Source organism: Oncorhynchus nerka, linkage group LG22 (genome assembly GCF_034236695.1).
Source record: "Oncorhynchus nerka isolate Pitt River linkage group LG22, Oner_Uvic_2.0, whole genome shotgun sequence".
Taxonomy (NCBI): domain Eukaryota; kingdom Metazoa; phylum Chordata; class Actinopteri; order Salmoniformes; family Salmonidae; genus Oncorhynchus; species Oncorhynchus nerka.
This window is the reverse complement of record NC_088417.1, coordinates 47,920,521-47,938,718: the sequence shown is the minus strand read 5'-3', so window position 1 is coordinate 47,938,718 and position 18,198 is coordinate 47,920,521. Positions and strand designations below refer to the sequence as shown.

At 47.6% G+C, this 18,198-nt stretch overlaps 1 protein-coding gene across 1 annotated transcript in view; it reads right to left on the bottom strand.

The window, feature by feature from the left end:
* The window catches only part of LOC115105278 (rap guanine nucleotide exchange factor 6-like), a 131,803-nt gene that overhangs the window by 80,851 nt on the left and 32,754 nt on the right, over positions 1–18,198 (bottom strand). Inside the window, 3 exon segments of the mRNA XM_029627105.2 lie at positions 995–1,126; positions 6,423–6,478; positions 6,481–6,491. Of these exon segments, the coding sequence (XP_029482965.2) occupies positions 995–1,126; positions 6,423–6,478; positions 6,481–6,491 (199 nt within the window).

The window sequence follows — 18,198 nt, the reverse complement described above, 5'->3', positions numbered from 1 at the left end:
ACAGGGAGACTAGTCAGGCTTGAGGCAAAGATGAACGGAGCAAAGTACATGGAGATCCTTGCCGAAAACCTGCTCCACAGCGCTCAGGAACTCAGATTGGGGTGAAGGTTCACCTTCCAACAGGACAACGACCCTAAGCACACAGCCAAGTCCTTCAGTGGCCCAGCCAGAGCCCGGACATGAAACCGATCAAACATCTCTGGAGACATCTGAAAATAGCTGTGCAGCAATGCTCCCCATCCAACCTGACAGATCTTGAGAGGATCTGCAGAGAAGAATGGGAGAAACTCCCCAAATACAGGTGTGCCAAGCTTGTAGCGTCATACCCAAGAAGACTCGAAGCTGTAATCATTGCCAAAGGTGCTTCAACAAAGTACTGAGAAATGGTCTGAATACTTATGTAAATGTGAAATATAAGTTTAATTGGAATAAATTAACGAAAATTTCAAAAAACTGTTTTGCTGTGTCATTATGGAGTATTTTGTGTAGAACAAAATTTTAGAATAAGCTTGTAACGTAAAATGTGGAAAAGGTCAAGGGGTCTGAATACTTTCCGAAGGCACTGTACTTTCCTCACAGCACACACACACCATTTCATACTGACACGAATAGCAAGCAAGCCCCCTGCAGAACATGGAACAGGCTTTATAGAGCCGCGGTAGTTCAGTGTGGATTAAAATGTAGAATACAGGCATGAAATCTACGCAACAATTATTCCTACGTACGTATCCTGGACACATTGGAAGCTGTAGACCAACATCTCAACCACAAACTGCTCTTAGACCTTTACCTGTCACATAACAACCAGTACTTCGCTAAGCCGTCTGTTCAACCTTTATACCTTCCAGTCAACTCTACTTACTCCACACAGAGACCTAAGTACACCGACACCTTGGCTTCCACACTGTTGTCAATGGTATCTGAGCCTAGTATACGTCCTTTAACTTCCGCAACTGTGATAGTGAGTAGGCTATACATTAGCGTTAGTCCTTACCGTGGGCTCCTGGCCGTCAGTGATCAGTTCCCGCTCTCCCCGGGGGTTGACTTTGCGAAAGCGTCGGCGGGAACGTCTCTGGGACGCCTCCCTCTGCAACGCCCTCTCCTCGACCTCGCTGGCATTGTCCACCTGAAACACATGACCAAGCTGAGCCTCAGCGCTAGAGCTCTGGGTCGGGAGTGCAGGGCCTCCACCACTACTAGACTGTCCCTGTTCTGACTGATCCCAGTTCTGACTGGCTGCTGGTTCTGAGATCTGATCCTGGATCAGGTCCTGTTCAGGCTCCTGGTTGAACATCCAGTTCTTCCACAGCACAGAGAGCCTATGCAAGCGCAGCGTCATGGGGACGGCATCCACAAGACAGGCGAGAGAAGAGGGGAATATAGACGAGGACGGTAATGAGGCGCTCTCTCTAGCTCTCTTCGAGGCTGTGACGAGAATAGCTCTAGTCATTCTGTCTCGGTCTGCTGTCTAGAGTCAGGAGGCTGTTGCCGTTGCTGTACAACAGAACTCACAGTGAGGCCACAGTTTCCTGCAGGAAACCGTCAATATACAAATATCCTCTCCGAGCAGAACAGAAAAAAAAGAAAAGAAAAAAAGTTCCGGCCATACAATTAATTCCTGAGCGCTTTGTACTACTACACTGTTGTTATTGCTGGGGAATTTATTTCCTTTTCACGTTATGCACTGAGTGTACAAAACATTAGGAACACCTGCTCTTTCATGACAGACTGACCAGGTGAATCCAGGTGAAAGCTATAATCCCTTATTGATGTGACCTGTTAAATCCACCTCAATCAGTGTAGATGAAGGGGAGGAGACAGGTTAAAGAAGGATTTTTAAGCCTTGAGACATGGATTGTGTATGTGTGCCATTCAGAGATTGAATGGGCAAGACAAAAGATTGAAGTTCCTTTGAACGAGGTATGGTAGTCGGTGCCAGACGCACCGGTTTGTGTCAAGAACTGCAACGCTGCTGGGATTTTCATGCTCAACAGTTTCCCGTGTGTATCAAGAATGGTCCTCCACCAAAAGGACATCCAGCCAATTTGACAACTGTGGGTAACATTGGAGTCAACATGGGCCAGCATCCCTATGGAACGCTTTTAACATCTTGTAGAGTCCATGCCCCGAAGAATTGAAGCTGTTCTGAGGGTAAAAGGGGATGCAACTAAATATTAGGAAGGTGTTCTTAATGTTTTGTACACTCGGTGTATAACCAAAGCTGAGCAAATAGTTTACATTTGTGAGGTGATTTATGAAACGGAACTATTGGAAAACATTGAAACTATGAAAAAAATGTAAGGAAGAATGCTTCAACTGTTCAAGAGTCACATTTTAAAGAGAGTATTTTCACTAGAACAACAACGCTTTTTTGACTGTCATAGTCATACGGTGGGGTTTTTCACTTTTTAATTTTTTTTAAGTCAGTGTTGTTTGAGAGGAGGCTTTACGAGGCCAGAGAGCGGGTTTATCGGGACAGTGGAAGGAGCTGATGTAACCTTCCAGTCTCTGTGGTGTGTTTGTAAACCCATCAAATTCTGCTTGTTTGGACACAGTGAGGGCCAAATGCCACCGCCGACCTAGCTGGAGGAAAGAAAAGCGGGAGCCGGGAAAAAAAACTTTAAAAACTCAGTTAACAGAAAACATCTGCACTCGTCTGAACAATGCTGGGCTCCCCCCCCCCCCCCCCCAACCCCTCCCTCTCTCGCTTTCTATTTCCTTCTCCGAGTCATGAAATCCCTGCTCACGCAAACCAACTTTTTCCACTGTATTTTACGCATCACGGGTGGACAATTACGTACACAAGAACACGTTTTATTGACGACTGTTTCCCGACGCTCAATTACTTCGATGACATTTCTAATTCACATAGAAGTGGGTGAGCCTGGAGTAGAGTGGGATTGAGGAGGAGGATGCAGAGGAGGGTCAGAGTGGGGAGGGTAGTCTGCAATATACAAACCCAACCCAGAGAATGTGTGTGTGTGTGTGTGTGTCTTGGTGTACAGACTGCAGGGCTGTCATCTCTGTGAGCTCCAGTCATCCATCAGGATGTAATGAAACACATGATGGGCACAGAGGATGAGAAGAGATGGGAGAGGCATGACAAGGCCCCGGACCCCTCTCCTCGGCACATCAGCTGGCCGGGACAGACGGTAGAGACTATATGCACACTGCTGACCTGCAAACCAACTAACCACAATCTGAAACTGTCCCCTTAACCCCAACCAAAACCTTAAAGGACAAGTCTGCCATTAATAACCAATTATTATGCTGTTAGTATTTATGCACTTCTGTAAGATTTGAAAGGCATTGATGTTTTATCGTTTTTTAGTCATACTGCACAATTCCTTGTTTTTGTCATTTTAAAAAGCCTCTATTGCCCTCGTCTACAGCATACGCCGATTCCCAGGGTGCATTCCGTCTCCCATGATGCAATTCTCTGCCTAGTTAGCCTGCAGTTAGCTGTCAGGCCCAGACGTACAAATATATTGCTCATGTCATAAGTTATGAGTGGACTTCGCATTACTTTTGGGTAGTAAATATATTAGAATGCTTGCATGAACGTCTTGCTGAATAGATATGTTCATGTCATTATCACCAATCAACTGCAATACACCATTTATCTTTAGTTTTATGCAGCAACGCTCCCCCATCCAACCTGACAGCTTTAGATTTGTCATTATTGGGGTATTGTGTGTAGATTGACTAGGGGGAAAAAACAAGTTAATCCATTTTAGAATGAGGCTGTAATGTAACAAAATGTGGAAAAAGTCCAGGGGTCTGAATACTTCCCGAATGCACTGTACATTTCTCACGCGGTAAAGCTTCGCGTGTTGTGCCGCACACGGGACCCGAGCATTTTTCGGCTTTGTTTAGGCTACAGAGACGGGCATTAAAGGAGATAAATGGACTCTGACAATAGGCCTACAGTAAGAGGCACGCTGTGTTGAGTGATGTGGTAAAGTCCGTTGTATTTTGAAAAGTAGACGGCGACAGTGTTGTGTTTATGTGGAGGTCCCTTGTGCATGTTGTCGCGCGCAAAGGAGGCCCACGGCTGTTGTTTCCTGCTTGCTTGGAGTTCGCAGAAAAGGTCAAACTGTGAACCCCGTGACCCAAATTGATCACATAAAATGTATACGTCATATCTCACAATCGATTGGGCCTCCCGAATTTAGCACGTTGGCAGTGACAGAATGCTTATTTTTGGTCGTTGTAGATTTGCAGCATTCCACAAAGTTCTATATAGCGCTGTAGCGGGGGGGAGGGGTGTATAACCTTGTGACCTAGCTCTCGCTCTAGCTCCCTCTCCCTTAGTGAGATAGGTGCACACTTTGACAGACAGTCCAGCACTAAGTCAGAGAGTTTTAGCCATGCTCTTTTTAGGGCAACGGACAGACGAGGCTTTTTCCTGCAGAGACCACTCATGTGTGCTTGTGCGTGCGTTAGCCACTAACACGCGTGTGCGACAGCAAGGGAGAGGAAAGCCCACACGTCAAGGCCGTGCTGTAAAAGCCTGGCCATTTAGCCTGTCACTAGAGATTAACAGAGAAACGGACCCCGCTTGTCACAGATACGAGGCGCAAAGATTTTCTGTCATGGTTGAAATGTACTGAATAACAACTCTAGGAGGGGTTGGTTTATGGAACAGCACATGCTGCTGTAATGAAAAACCAACCAGACTGAAAGCCTAACTGACTGAGCATCTCAACCTAACATTAAAACACTAATAACTGTAATAACACACATAGTAGTAAACAGAACGTCTCAACTCTGAACAGTGTTGTTCACCAAGAGTCTGTCCATGTGGAGAGATATTTCCTGCTCGGACCATTAACAAGTTATCTCCTGGATGGGCCGGTCTCGGTGCGTGAACTACAAGGAAGGAAGGCAGGCAGGCAGGCAGGCAGGCAGGCAGGCAGAGTAAAATGCCAGACATCTCCAACGAGTCCAACCACTGGCTTGGCTGCGCAAATGACGTGAGCAAGTTAGTCTATGATAATTCCCCAGGACTCAATCAGCTAATTGGTTGGAATGTGAGTGATTTGACTGAGTGGTGCAGCAGCATGAGTGAGGAGAGGGAACCTGAGTGAGTGAGTGAGTGAGTGAGTGAGTGAGTGAGTGAGTGAGTGAGTGAGTGAGTGAGTGAGAGAATGTGTTTGTGTGTGTGTGTCTGCGTGACTGTCTGTATTGGCTCAGGTTCCCTCCATTACCTGCCCTTGAATATTAATGGGAACGAATATCCTTTTCAGTCATGCAACATGGCTTCATTTGAACACACATGCAGTGGCTAAGCATTAGGCACGGCTAGGCTGTTCAGGAACGCACTGAGGCCACATTTGGGTGTGGGAATGATGCAAAACGCATGTCCATTAAAATAGTCAGTCATGTAAAGGTACATGATTGACACATTTGTCGGTTTAGAACTAAAGTGATTATTCTCCAATGACTTTGCTACGACGCCATCAATGAAGGGTCGTTCCCAACATTCCCTGTCTCATTTCATTCTCTCTCTGCTGCCCGTGTGGACTGATCCAACAGCACCCACAACACTGGCTGTGGTTATTAGCAGTCCTACGGACGATAGGGTGAGGAAATGGGCGTCTAGGAACAACAAACAAACAAGCAGCTTACGTAATGCCCCCCCCCCCCCCCCCACGTCCTCCCGGGCACAGGTAATCAGCCAGTCCATCTGCACACGGTGAAGACTTTCATTTCCCCCACCCCCCCCATACCCCTCCTCTAGTGGATGATAACCAGCAGACGGACAGAGGACCTAGACCAGCAGGCCAAATCTAATAGAGGAGCTCATTTCCTGCTTCCTCCCTCCCTCCTTGCCTCTGCTTCAGATGCAGCGGTGCGCCAGGCTCGCTGGGCAGGCTGCTCAGGGAGATGGCTCAAGTAGATTGCTGTACCTGCCCCGGCCTCTTGACCGGTGTGCTGGAACTATGACGAGCTGTAGTTGCCTCGCAGACAGACAGACACACGTTAACGTAGGCCTGCGCACTGATTGGGTGACTTTGTGGGCATCGCATCGAGTTGTATCATTGTCTTCCTAAGATCGAGGCTATCAAGGCCTCGTTCAGACGAAGCTGATATACTCCTGGAGATGAGAGATTCAGGACAACAATCTAATTCTCTAGGAGCTGTGTGCATTTCCTTTGCCTGGCGACCCAGACTCCTCGCCCCGGCCAAACGCTACGCCACGCGCCCATGGATGTTCATTTCTTTTCCTCAATGAGTCCGGATCCGAGAACACCCCCCCCCCCCCCCCCCAACAATTTCTAGACCGCACGTGGGTGAAGTGGCTTCCTACCGCCACAAGTCAGTTTTTGTTCCTGTCTTTCTGTACTGAGTCGGTAGATATGGAGAAAGGGAGAGAGAAAGAGAGAGTGCAAGCGGGACGAAGCGGCGGCTCAACTCACCACGATCATTTCTGCCGGCTCTAAAGTGATGCATTCACAGCCTCGCCTGCCCCCAGCTGCTTGCCAAAGCTGTGGGGAGAGAGAACACACAGCACAGAGGACAACAGAGTGTTAAACCAAGAGGCAGAAAGAGATGTCTTCACATGGCCAGGGTGGCACCCACCCACGTCCTGTACAACACTGAATACACTTTGACATAGCAAATTAGAGATGCTGATTTTCAGTGGCAGTTTCAATGTATTGCAGATTCAGTCAATACTGATGTCTGTGTCTGCGAATTCAAACCTCCAATTCAAGCAACAACAGGCCTATTTCTAAGAGTGATCCAGAGAAATCAACACTCATTCTCCGCTAAGGCATTGAGTTGAACTGGAATTGGTCATTTAGTGCCAGGCTAAAGTTGAAGAAAAACAAATTCCACCTTAAACTAGACAAGTCAGTTAAGAACAAATCCATATTTACAATGACGGCCTACCGGGGAACAGTGGGCTTAGCTGCCTTGTTCAGGACGCAGGACGACAGAGTTTCACCTCCTCAGCTCGGGGAGTTCGATCCGGCAACCTTTCGATTACTGGCCCAACGCTCTAACCACCAGGTTACCTGCTGCCCGCTCTCTCAGCGGGATGCTTTTTAAACAAATGAAGTTCATGCTTGTTTAACAAATAAAAGGATTGGTAGGAGGACAGGTTCATAGTGAGTCAACTGCTCCCCTCTGGACAACAAGCTCATGTTCGACTAGGATCACAAATGAGCTTATTGGTCTCCACACAACACCGGGCAGCGTCACAAATTCCCAATATAGTACACCACTTTTGACCAAGGCCCATCGTGCACTACTTTTGACCAGAGCCTATATATATGTATAGGGAACAGGGTTGCTATTTGGGACAAACAACAGGACTCAACCGCTTCACTGGTTGCGCACCACCAAAAACACAACAGGCTGGCTCGGATGGCCTCCACACTTCTCCTTTCAGATCAAATCACACGGAACAATAGTATCACAGTCAGCCCAGTGACTTCCCCATTCACAGGAATGGAGCGGGTTCTCTGTACCATGATTTCCTCATGAGATACCAAACCAGTCACTAACTAATTCAACCCAACGGGGAAGTGTGCGAGCAGAGGAGATAGAACACAATCAGAAAGAATCAGATGGCGCCGAAAATAATGGCGCTCCAATTAAGAGCGAAAGCGAGGACTTCAGCACTGTGAAGCTACTGCTCTGTGAGACTCACTGATTTTAATTACGAGACGCGTGCTGAGCAAGAACAGTCCTGTATCGTACTTCCTACTCTCCTTGTCATGGACTGTGTGCTCTTCCTCTCAGTGGCCGATGTGACAAGTCATTTAAGCGTGTTCTCCCTATCCCAGTCTGTTGTCCTCACTTGCGTCAAGATGTCCACCATTGCTCCTGTACCCAAGAAAGCAAAAAGGTAGCTGAACTAAATGACTGATCGCCCAGTACCACTCACTTCTTTCATCGTGAAGCGTTTTGAGAGGCTAGTTAAGGATCCTATCACCTCCACCTTACCAGGCACTCTTGACCCACTACATTTCGCATATCACCCCAACAGGTCCACAGACGACGCCATCGCACTGCACACTGCCCACTGCCCTCTCCCACCTGGGCAAGAGAAGAACCTATGTAAGAATGCCGTTCATTTGACTACAGCTCAGCCTTCAACCCCATAGTGCCCTCCAAGCTCATCACTAAGCTCAGGGCCCTGGTTCTGAACTTCCTGACGGGCTGACCCCAAGTGGTTGGGCGCTATCCAGATTTTCATATCGTCATACCATCATTCTCTCATCCCGGGATTTAGGGTATTGCCCGCTGAGCACACAAGGGGGCACCAAAATTAAAAAAAAAAAAATTTAAAACATTGGGCGTCTATTGCCAGAATGCTAACAAAATGATGTAGAGAATTTCTATGGAGGCTGTGGCTAAGTATGCTAACGAGCGCAAACAACAACAAAAAACGAAAAATTGTAAAGACAGCCACAAGAGCATTTTTTTAAATTGTAAATAAGAATAGGATGTTTAAAACCACTTCTACATTAATATGGATGCGGACATGATTACGAATAGTCCTGAATGAACTGTGATTAGTGAGAAACTCAGAAGCACAAATATCATACGGCTCCTAAAACGCTAACCTCCCATGCTATAGTAATGGTGAGAGGGGAAAGGGGGATACCTGGTCAGTTGTACAACTGAATGCACTCAACTGAAATGTGTCTTCCTCATTTAACCCAACCCCAAAGGTTAGCATGTCTTGCGGTGTGATATTTCCGCCTCTAGCTTTCTCACTCATCATTATTATTCATTCAGGACTACGCGTAATAATTTGGATTGACGTAGAAGTGTTTGGAAACATATTCTATTCGTATTTACAATAAAAGTGACTCCATAATGACAATACATTATTTACCATTCGTTTTCTATTGGGCACAAAATCATCTGAAACGCAAACCAAAACAAACAAATGCATCCAACAAGTGTGTAGAGCCACAAGCCTGGGACCAAATAGTACACTTTTGACTACTTTAATAGACATAAAGTGAATTTGTCCCAATACTTTCAGTCCCCTAAAATGGGAGAACTATGTACAAAAAGTGCTGTAATTTCTAAAGGGTTCAACCGATATGGGATGAAAATACCCTCAAATTAAACCTGCACTTTAACCTCATTGTCATTGTATCATTTCAAATCCAAAGTGCTGGAGTGCAGAGCCAAAACAACCAAAACATTTTCACTGTGCCAATTATTATGGAGGGTACTGTAAATAACATATCTTTATATTCCAGTCTCTGACACTGCTCTTTCTGAATGTCTTTATTTTTGAATTTCGTGACCAATAAAAGGTTGATTTTGATTCGATTAGTCCGCGTACCAAACGGCATCTTATTTTCGAAATAGTGCACTACTTTTGACTAGGGCACGACAGGGAATAGGTTGCCATTGGGACGAAGCCCTACTTACCCAGCCCAAAGAGAGAGATGCTCTAATCATGGGTGGATTCACACAACGAGAACGGCACATGTTCCCCGGCAGTTTGATTTGAGACAGATCTCCAATGAAAGAAAGTGTTTCTTCATTTGGTGTCCGCCGATAGAAAAAAAACGTTTCATTACACAAGAATGTTTCTGATTTCTGAGAATGGAATCCACCCTGCAACAAAGGAACCATTACGTAAACATTGGGAAATATCAAAGCTTGTGTGTAAACTAATTTGCCAGGTGAAATGGTAGGTTTCTAACTAAGCCACATGTCTGGTAGCCTGATGTCATCAACATGCTCAGTGTGTGTGAGACTGAAACTTCCATTGTTGCAATATGTCCCAGAATCCTGGGCATCAATCATATCGTGCCAGGGGGCACGACTTAAGGCTCTTTTCTTAAACAGTCAAACATATGTTTACATTGCCAAAGCAAGTGAAATAGATAATAAGCCAAAGTGAAATAAACAATAAAAAATGTACAGTAAACATCACACTCACAAAAGTTAAGGAATAGAGACATTTCAAATGTCATATTATGTCTATGTACAGTTTTCTAACAATGTGCAAATATTTTTTTTAAAGCACAAAAGGGAAAATAAATAAACAATTATGGGTTGTATTTACAAAGGTGTTTGTTCTTCACTGGTTGCCCTCTTCTTGTGGCGTGGCATCTCTCTCTCTCCCTCTGCGCGCCTCTCCCTCTGCGCGCCTCCCCCTCTGCGCGCCTCTCCCTCCCTCTCCCTGCGCGCCTCTCTCTCCCTCTCCCTGCGCGCCTCTCCCTCTCCCTCTGCGCACCTCTCCCTCTCCCTCTGCGCACCTCTCCCTCTGCGCACCTCTCCCTCTGCGCACCTCTCCCTCTGCGCACCTCTCCCTCTGCGCACCTCTCCCTCTGCGCACCTCTCCCTCTGCGCACCTCTCCCTCTGCGCACCTCTCCCTCTGCGCACCTCTCCCTCTGCGCACCTCTCCCTCTGCGCACCTCTCCCTCTGCGCACCTCTCCCTCTGCGCACCTCTCCCTCTCCCTCTGCGCACCTCTCCCTCTCCCTCTGCGCACCTCTCCCTCTCTCTCTGCGGACACACACACACACACACACACTTTTTTTCTATGGTGGAAGGTTAATGCACGATACCTGCGGTATCCACAGGGTTTTTCAAAGTTAAGATGGAAGAGGACAGAGTTAGTTTCTTGGGGTTTGGAAGGTGTGGTGCGCACGATGTCTTCTCTGCCTAGCGAGGAGGATACGTTGTCGATACGGCATGGATTAAGATGTTCCTGAGAATGGAGTTAAAGTGGAGGAGATTCTGTTCGCAGTCGGTGAACAGGTAGGATCTGAATTTATACATTCCGCTTCTAAAATGAACAAAGCTGTGGTTGTGTTCATGAAAAGAGCAAATTTGGTTGGTGGGCTAATTGCTAGTGGAATATTTGTAAGGGGTGAGTTGGTGCCAATTTCGCCTCGTTCTACCCGTTCAACAAGAGTGGTAGTTGCAAATTTGCCTCCGTTTATTACAGTAGATCAAATCAGGAAAGAGCGAAGTCGTTTTGGTAAGTTTGCTAGCGGTTTTCGTGTACTTTCGGCAGGTTTTCAGGCAGATGCCGTTAGGCACGTTGTTTCATTCTGGAGGCAAGTTTACGTTTTTGAATAACAATGAGCAACAGCTAAATGTGCATTTTAAAGTGAGGCATGGGGAGGGGCTCTATGCAGGGTTTGCCAGCACAGATAGTCTGCAGTGTTTTGAGTGGATTTGGGGCATAAGAGCTTGCGTGCCCACATAAAGGCCCGTAAACAAGGTGAGGGTACAAGCGCCAGTGGGGGAAATTGAGGTCAACATACAGGGGGCAATGAGACGCAGACAGCAGAGGCTGGGCCCAATCATGCCTGTGATGGTGGTGTAGATGAGGCTGGGTCTAGTCATGCCAGGGATGGTGGGTTAGCTGACGCTGGTTCTAGTCATGCCAGGGATGGTGGGTTAGCTGATGCTGGGTCTAGTCATGCCAGGGATGGTGGGTTAGCTGACGCTGGGTCTAGTCATGCCTGGGATGGTGGTGTAGATGAGGCTGGGCCTAGTCATGCCTGGGATGGTGGTGTAGATGAGGCTGGGCCTAGTCATGCCAGAGATGGTGGGTTAGCTGACACTGGGTCTAGTCATGCCAGGGATGGTGGGTTAGCTGACGCTGGGTCTAGTCATGCCAGGGATGGTGGGTTAGCTGAGGCTGGGTCTAGTCATGCCTGGGATGGTGGGTTAGCTGGGGCTAGGTCTAGTCATGCCAGAGATGGTGGGTTAGCTGAGGCTGGGTCTAGTCATGCCAGGGATGGTGGTGTAGCTGAGGCTGGGCCTAGTCATGCCAGAGATGGTGGGTTAGCTGAGGCTGGGTCTAGTCATGCCAGAGATGGTGGGTTAGATGACACTGGGTCTAGTCATGCCAGAGATGGTGGGTTAGCTGGGGCTAGGTCTAGTCATGCCAGAGATGGTGGGTTAGCTGAGGCTGGGTCTAGTCATGCCTGGGATGGTGGGTTAGCTGGGGCTAGGTCTAGTCATGCCAGAGATGGTGGGTTAGCTGAGGCTGGGTCTAGTCATGCCAGAGATGGTGGGTTAGATGACACTGGGTCTAGTCATGCCAGAGATGGTGGGTTAGCTGGGGCTAGGTCTAGTCATGCCAGAGATGGTGGGTTAGCTGAGGCTGGGTCTAGTCATGCCAGGGATGGTGGTGTAGCTGAGGCTGGGCCTAGTCATGCCAGGGATGGTGGTGTAGCTGAGACTGGGCCTAGTCATGCCAGAGATGGTGGGTTAGCTGAGGCTGGGTCTAGTCATTTTTAGCCAGATCCTAATTGGTATGTTGAATTTTATGTTCCTTTTGATGGCATAGAATGCCCTTCTTACCTCGTCTCTCAGATCGTTCACAGCTTTGTGGAAGTTACCTGTGGCACTGATGTTTAGGCCAAGGTATGTATAGTTTTTTGTGTGCTCTAGGGCAATGGTGTCTAGATGGAATTTGTATTTGTGGCCCAGGCGACTGGACCTTTTTTGGAACACCATTATTTTGGTCTTACTGAGATTTACTGTCAGGGCCCAGGTCTGGCAGAATCTGTGCAGAATACCTAGGTGCTGCTGTAGGCCCTCCTTGGTTGATGACAAAAGCACCATATCATCAGTAAAAATTTAACTTCAGATTCTAGTAGGGTGAGGCCGGGTGCTGCAGATTGTTCTAGTGTCCGCGTCAATTCGTTGACATATATGTTGAAGAGGGTGGGGCTTAACCTGCATCCCTGTCTCACCCCAAGGCCCTGTGGGAAGAAATGTGTGTGTTTTAAGCCTATTTTAACCGCACCCTTGTTGTTTGTGTACATGAACACCACTTTTCATCAATTTGTATAGCAGACCCTCACGCTCTCCCTCGTGCCGCTCTCCCTCCCGCCTCTCCGCTCCCCCTCGTGCTGCTCTCCCTCGCCGCCCCCCCTCCCGCCTCTCCGCTCCCCCTCGTGCCGCTCTCCGCGCCCCCTCCCCGCTCTCCCTCCCGCCTCTCCGCTCCCCCTCGTGCTGCTCTCCCTCGCCGCCCCCTCCCGCCTCTCCGCTCCCCCTCGTGCCGCTCTCTCGCGCCCCCTCCCTCCCGCCTCTCCGCGCCCCCCTCTCTGTCTCTGCGTGGCTTTGTGATGTCGTGTGTTTTTCCCCCAACACCACTTTCCATCCATTTGTAGAGAAGATCCTCATGCCAAATTGAGTCGAAGCCTTTTTTGAAGTCAACAAAGCATGAGAAGACTTTGTCCTTGTTCGGTTTGTTTGTTTGTCAATTAAGGTGTTCAGGGTGAATACGTGGTCTCGCGTATGGTAATTTGGTAAAAAGCCAATTGTACATTTGCTCGGTACATTGTTTTCACTGAGGAAATGAACTAGTCTGCTGTTAATGATAATGCAGAGGTTTTTCCCAAGGTTGCTGTTGAGGCATATCCCACGGTAGTTATTGGGGTCAAATCGGGGAGGATGTTAAAGAGTGTAAGTACAGCCAATTGGAATTTGTGGTCTGTGTACGTGATCATTTCATTTAGGACACCATCAACACACTCGCTCACTGTCTCTCTGCTCAGATAGGGTTGGAGGGCTGCTTGGCTTAATCAGCTGTGAGAGCCGGAGGTCAGCCTTGCTTTGACAACTCTCTCCACACTCCAGTGAGGCTGGGCCCGGCCTTGTGCAGCCTGTCAGCTGATGGGAAATGCTGCCTGCCAAGCCTTTCTGCATGCCTGCCGAGCTCCCTCCATCTCATCCCCCAGGAGCTAATATATGCCTACTGCCTACGCCTCACTCCAGCCCTCCATTATCTCCTTCTCTCCCCTTATCTGGCACTACAGTGCCCCACCACAGCAAAGGTATCAGCAGCTCTGGCCCCTCGGGCGAGGCAAGAGTGACTGGAACACAGAGATCCTATTTTTCGCTCGAAGCGCTGTTATCAAAACAGTTCTGTGGTAAAGTAACTGGATTATGACAAATCTAAAAAGCCAAAAGCAACTTACTGTCCTTTAGAGTCCTAACATTTTGGGGGGGGGGTTACTAACAGATAGGTCTTTCAGCAGGTGTTGAGGGGTTTTTCTCTCCAGATGTCCAGTAAGAGAAGAGGTTCAACTGAAACCTCCAGACAGCTGCAAAGCCTAAGGCCCTCGGTGAGAAACTAAAGCCACACACACACACGTCTTTAAGCCAAATATAGACACTTCTTGAGGTAGTCATGTTACCCTCCTGGTAACCAAGCCCGGTAAATAAAACTGTTCGGGAACAGCTTGGTTAGAAACTAAAAGAAAACAGAAGTTGTTTAGCACCCGTGTCGCCACGGTAACGATGACTAACAATGAAGAGAGAGAGCGCGACCACAAACCACTGTCTAGCTGGAGCATCTTGCTCTTAGCTCAGACTGTTCTGCTCTCTTGGGACAAAACGCCACAGTCATTAACACTACAGCCAAGACCATATCGGCTAGCAATAAATTGACCGACATGAAAATAACACAATGCACTGAACCTAGTACTAGATAGGCCTAGTACTCACAACATTTTGAAATACTCATCAACTAGTCTAACCCCATTTTAGTTACTAGAAATGCTTGACTGCTACGTTACAACTACGTAAAACATACTATTGTTACTATGCCCAGCAGCAACAATCACAAAATAGCATCAATGTAAAGGGGGGGGTTCGATGAAATTCAAGAAAGTATTTAGGTGAAATTGAGTGTAATTCTATCAAACTCAAGCCACAGGGTTGAATATTGACATTGGCAGAAAGGACAGAGGCTTTTTGTTAACCACGGCATACTATTTATATATTTATTTTTATTTCACTTTATTTAAACAGGTAGGCAAAGTTGAGAACAAGTTCTCATTTACAACTGCGACCTGGCCAAGATAAAACAAAGCAGTGTGACACAAACAACACAGAGTTACACATGGAATAAACTAACGTACAGTCAATAACACAATAGAAAATCTGTATACAGTGTGTGCAAATGAAGTAAGGAGGTAAGGCAATAAATAGGCCAATAGTGGCAAAGTAATTACAATTTAGCAATTAACACCCCCATTGATAGATGTGCAGATGAGGATGTACAAGTATAAATACTGGTGTGCAAAAGAGCAGAAAAGCAAAAGCAAATATGGGGATGAGGAAGGTAGTTGGTTGGATGGGCTATTTACAGATGGGCTGTGTACAGCTGCAGCAATCAGTAAGCTGCTCTGACAGCCGAGGCTTGAAGTTAGTGAGGGAGATATGAGTCTCCAACTTCAGTGATTTTTGCAATTCGTTCCAGTCATTGGCAGCAGAGAACTGGAAGGAAAGGGGACCAAAGAGGGGTTGGCTTTGGGAATGACCAGTGAAATATACCCGCTGGAGCGCGTAATACGGGTGGGTGTTGCTATGGTGACCAGTGAGCTGAGATAAGGCAGAACGTTACCTACTAAAGACTTATAGATGACCTGGAGCCAGAGGGTTTGGCGACGAATATGTAGCGAGGACCAGCCAACGAGAGCATACAACGGTGGGTAGTATACGGGGCTTTGGTGACAAAAAGGATGGCACTTTGATAGACTGCATCCAATTTGCTGAGTAGAGTGTTCGGAAGCTATTTTGCAGTAAATAAATTAGTCAATAAAACCACTAGTCTACATTACTGAGAAAGAATACTAATGAGGTTTACTTTAGAAAAACACAAACAAATGAAAATATATGAGATTCTAAGGAACCTGATCCACTGGCAGATAATCAACCACCTCTGTCCATGAGAAGGGCTGTGGTTTAACCAGAATCAAAACACGGAAAGACATGAAAACTTCACAAGAGCTGAGAAGATAACCCATCAGGTATAGGATCACTTCGTATTGTGTTCATCGAGGCTGTGGTTAAGTTAAGATGAATCCGAGTAGAAAGAGACACTTCCAATGGGCTATTGCTGGCTCAGTCATTTCTTGCTAAATGTGCCTTTCCCTGGGTAGTAGTAGGCTTGTCTTTCAGATGTTGAGAGGAGATTTCAAATCGACATAGTACGGTATCATTTCAAACCACACAGGCCCGATGGCATCCTGCCAATGCGTGCCTTACCCGCAGGGAATTCAAAAACATTTAGTACATGGGTTCCCATTCCCAACCTTCCTTGATTTGAGGCGTCAATTATTATTATTATTTTTTACAATTTGTGATTGGTACAAACAATCCAAATCACTGACGCTTTAGGATAAAAAACAAAGTGGTAAAATGTCAGAGGAAGACGCGACTCGGATGCTGCACATGGGAATATCTTTGGTTTGTCATTCAGAAGCTGAGCTGTGTCCTAAAGTAGACGAGTCAAAGACATCTGACTTTCCTTGGGAATAACCAGATTCAAATGTGTGAATCTGTCGCTATCAATTGATCAAATCACTTTCTTTAAAATATGTATAATTAAAATGTAGGTTTCATATAAATGACCATAAAAATAAAAAAATTGGTAGCGGAATAACATGTGGGGAAATCGGGTGTATCGGGTTACTTTACTTTGTATTCAATATATGCTCTTAATAACCAACAATTCTAATTAAAGGGAGGGCGTAACATTTTTCAAATGTGGAAAAAGGGGTCTCTTGGTGAAAAATAGGTTGGGAACCACTGATTTAGCCCATAGCCGCGTTTAGATGCCGGCTTCAGTCCACAAGCAGAGGGGGGGGGGAGTTAAAAAGCTCCTAAATGACTTACTAAGGCATACATCCACGACTCCAAGTCCTAGGGCTCAACTCCTAACAGAACAATAAAAACGAGGGACGAACACGTAAACACTAACCTGACAAACAGCTCTGCTTCTCTTGGTCTCTTTGAGGGGAGATGATATCCAGCATATCCTCAATTGTTTTGTAAGTAAATAGAATCGTACAGGTCTCGACCCAAACTGTTGTAAATCCAAGTCCAGTCTGTTTACAGATCCAGTGGGAAGAGGAGGCGAGTCATTGTGGGCTTGAGTCTTTTCTAAGGGACGGAGTGCGTTTCTATCTCTGGTCTGTGTGTCCGATGGCTCCAGGGCATGTGTGTGTGTGTGTGTGCTCATTTCCTGCCTGGATATGCTTCTGGGCTACATGCTGCTCAGGAACACATGGCCATTCCCAGTCCTGCCAGGAGTTCCGCATTCCCCAGCGCCCTCTTCCCTTCCCCCTGCTCACTGCCCTCCTAGCCCCAACAACCCCATGGACCCCTGCAGAGGCAGCACCATAACCCCACCGCCCTCTTCCCTTCCCCCTGCTCACTGCCCTCCTAGCCCCAACAACCCCTGCAGAGGCAGCACCATAACCCCACCGCCCTCTTCCCTTCCCCCTGCTCACTGCCCTCCTAGCCCCAACAACCCCATGGACCCCTGCAGAGGCAGCACCATAACCCCACCGCCCTCTTCCCTTCCCCCTGCTCACTGCCCTCCTAGCCCCAACAACCCCATGGACCCCTGCAGAGGCAGCACCATAACCCCACCGCCCTCTTCCCTTCCCCCTGCACACTGCCCTCCTAGCCCCAACAACCCCATGGACCCCTGCAGAGGCAGCACCATAACCCCACCGCCCTCTTCCCTTCCCCCTGCACACTGCCCTCCTAGCCCCAACAACCCCATGGACCCCTGCAGAGGCAGCACCATAACCCCACCGCCCTCTTCCCTTCCCCCTGCACACTGCCCTCCTAGCCCCAACAACCCCATGGACCCCTGCAGAGGCAGCACCATAACTCCACCGCCCTCTTCCCTTCCCCCTGCTCACTGCCCTCCTAGCCCCAACAACCCCATGGACCCCTGCAGAGGCAGCACCCCAACCCCACCGCTCTGCTCTGTCTGTCATCAACTGCCCCGCACAGGAACGCGCACAGATGCCATGTTCATTCACGCATAGGCCTACATGCACAGTCACACACACACACACGTACACATTCACACACGCGGGCAGAAACAAACGGACACACACACCTCAATATCTCTTCAAGGCAGTCGTGGTTGCCCACCTTCTCCTTCTGCACTGAAGCACATGGCAGTCACCTCATGCGCGCCCAATTGCTGCCAATATGCAAATTCAGCTTCACACAGAGTGTTTTTCAATGCTTTTTGTCCCCATTTCCCATTTGTGTCATCCTCAATGCTTCAAATCTGATATATGCTGTGCAGTAGGGTAGAGGAAGTGGTACCATGTGCAAATTATCTTTCAAAAGCTTTGTGTTTCAATGCTGGGCTATGTTGGAGAGACCGACCAGGGCAGGAAGAGAAAAGCATTAATAAAGCAGTGAAAATGGGCC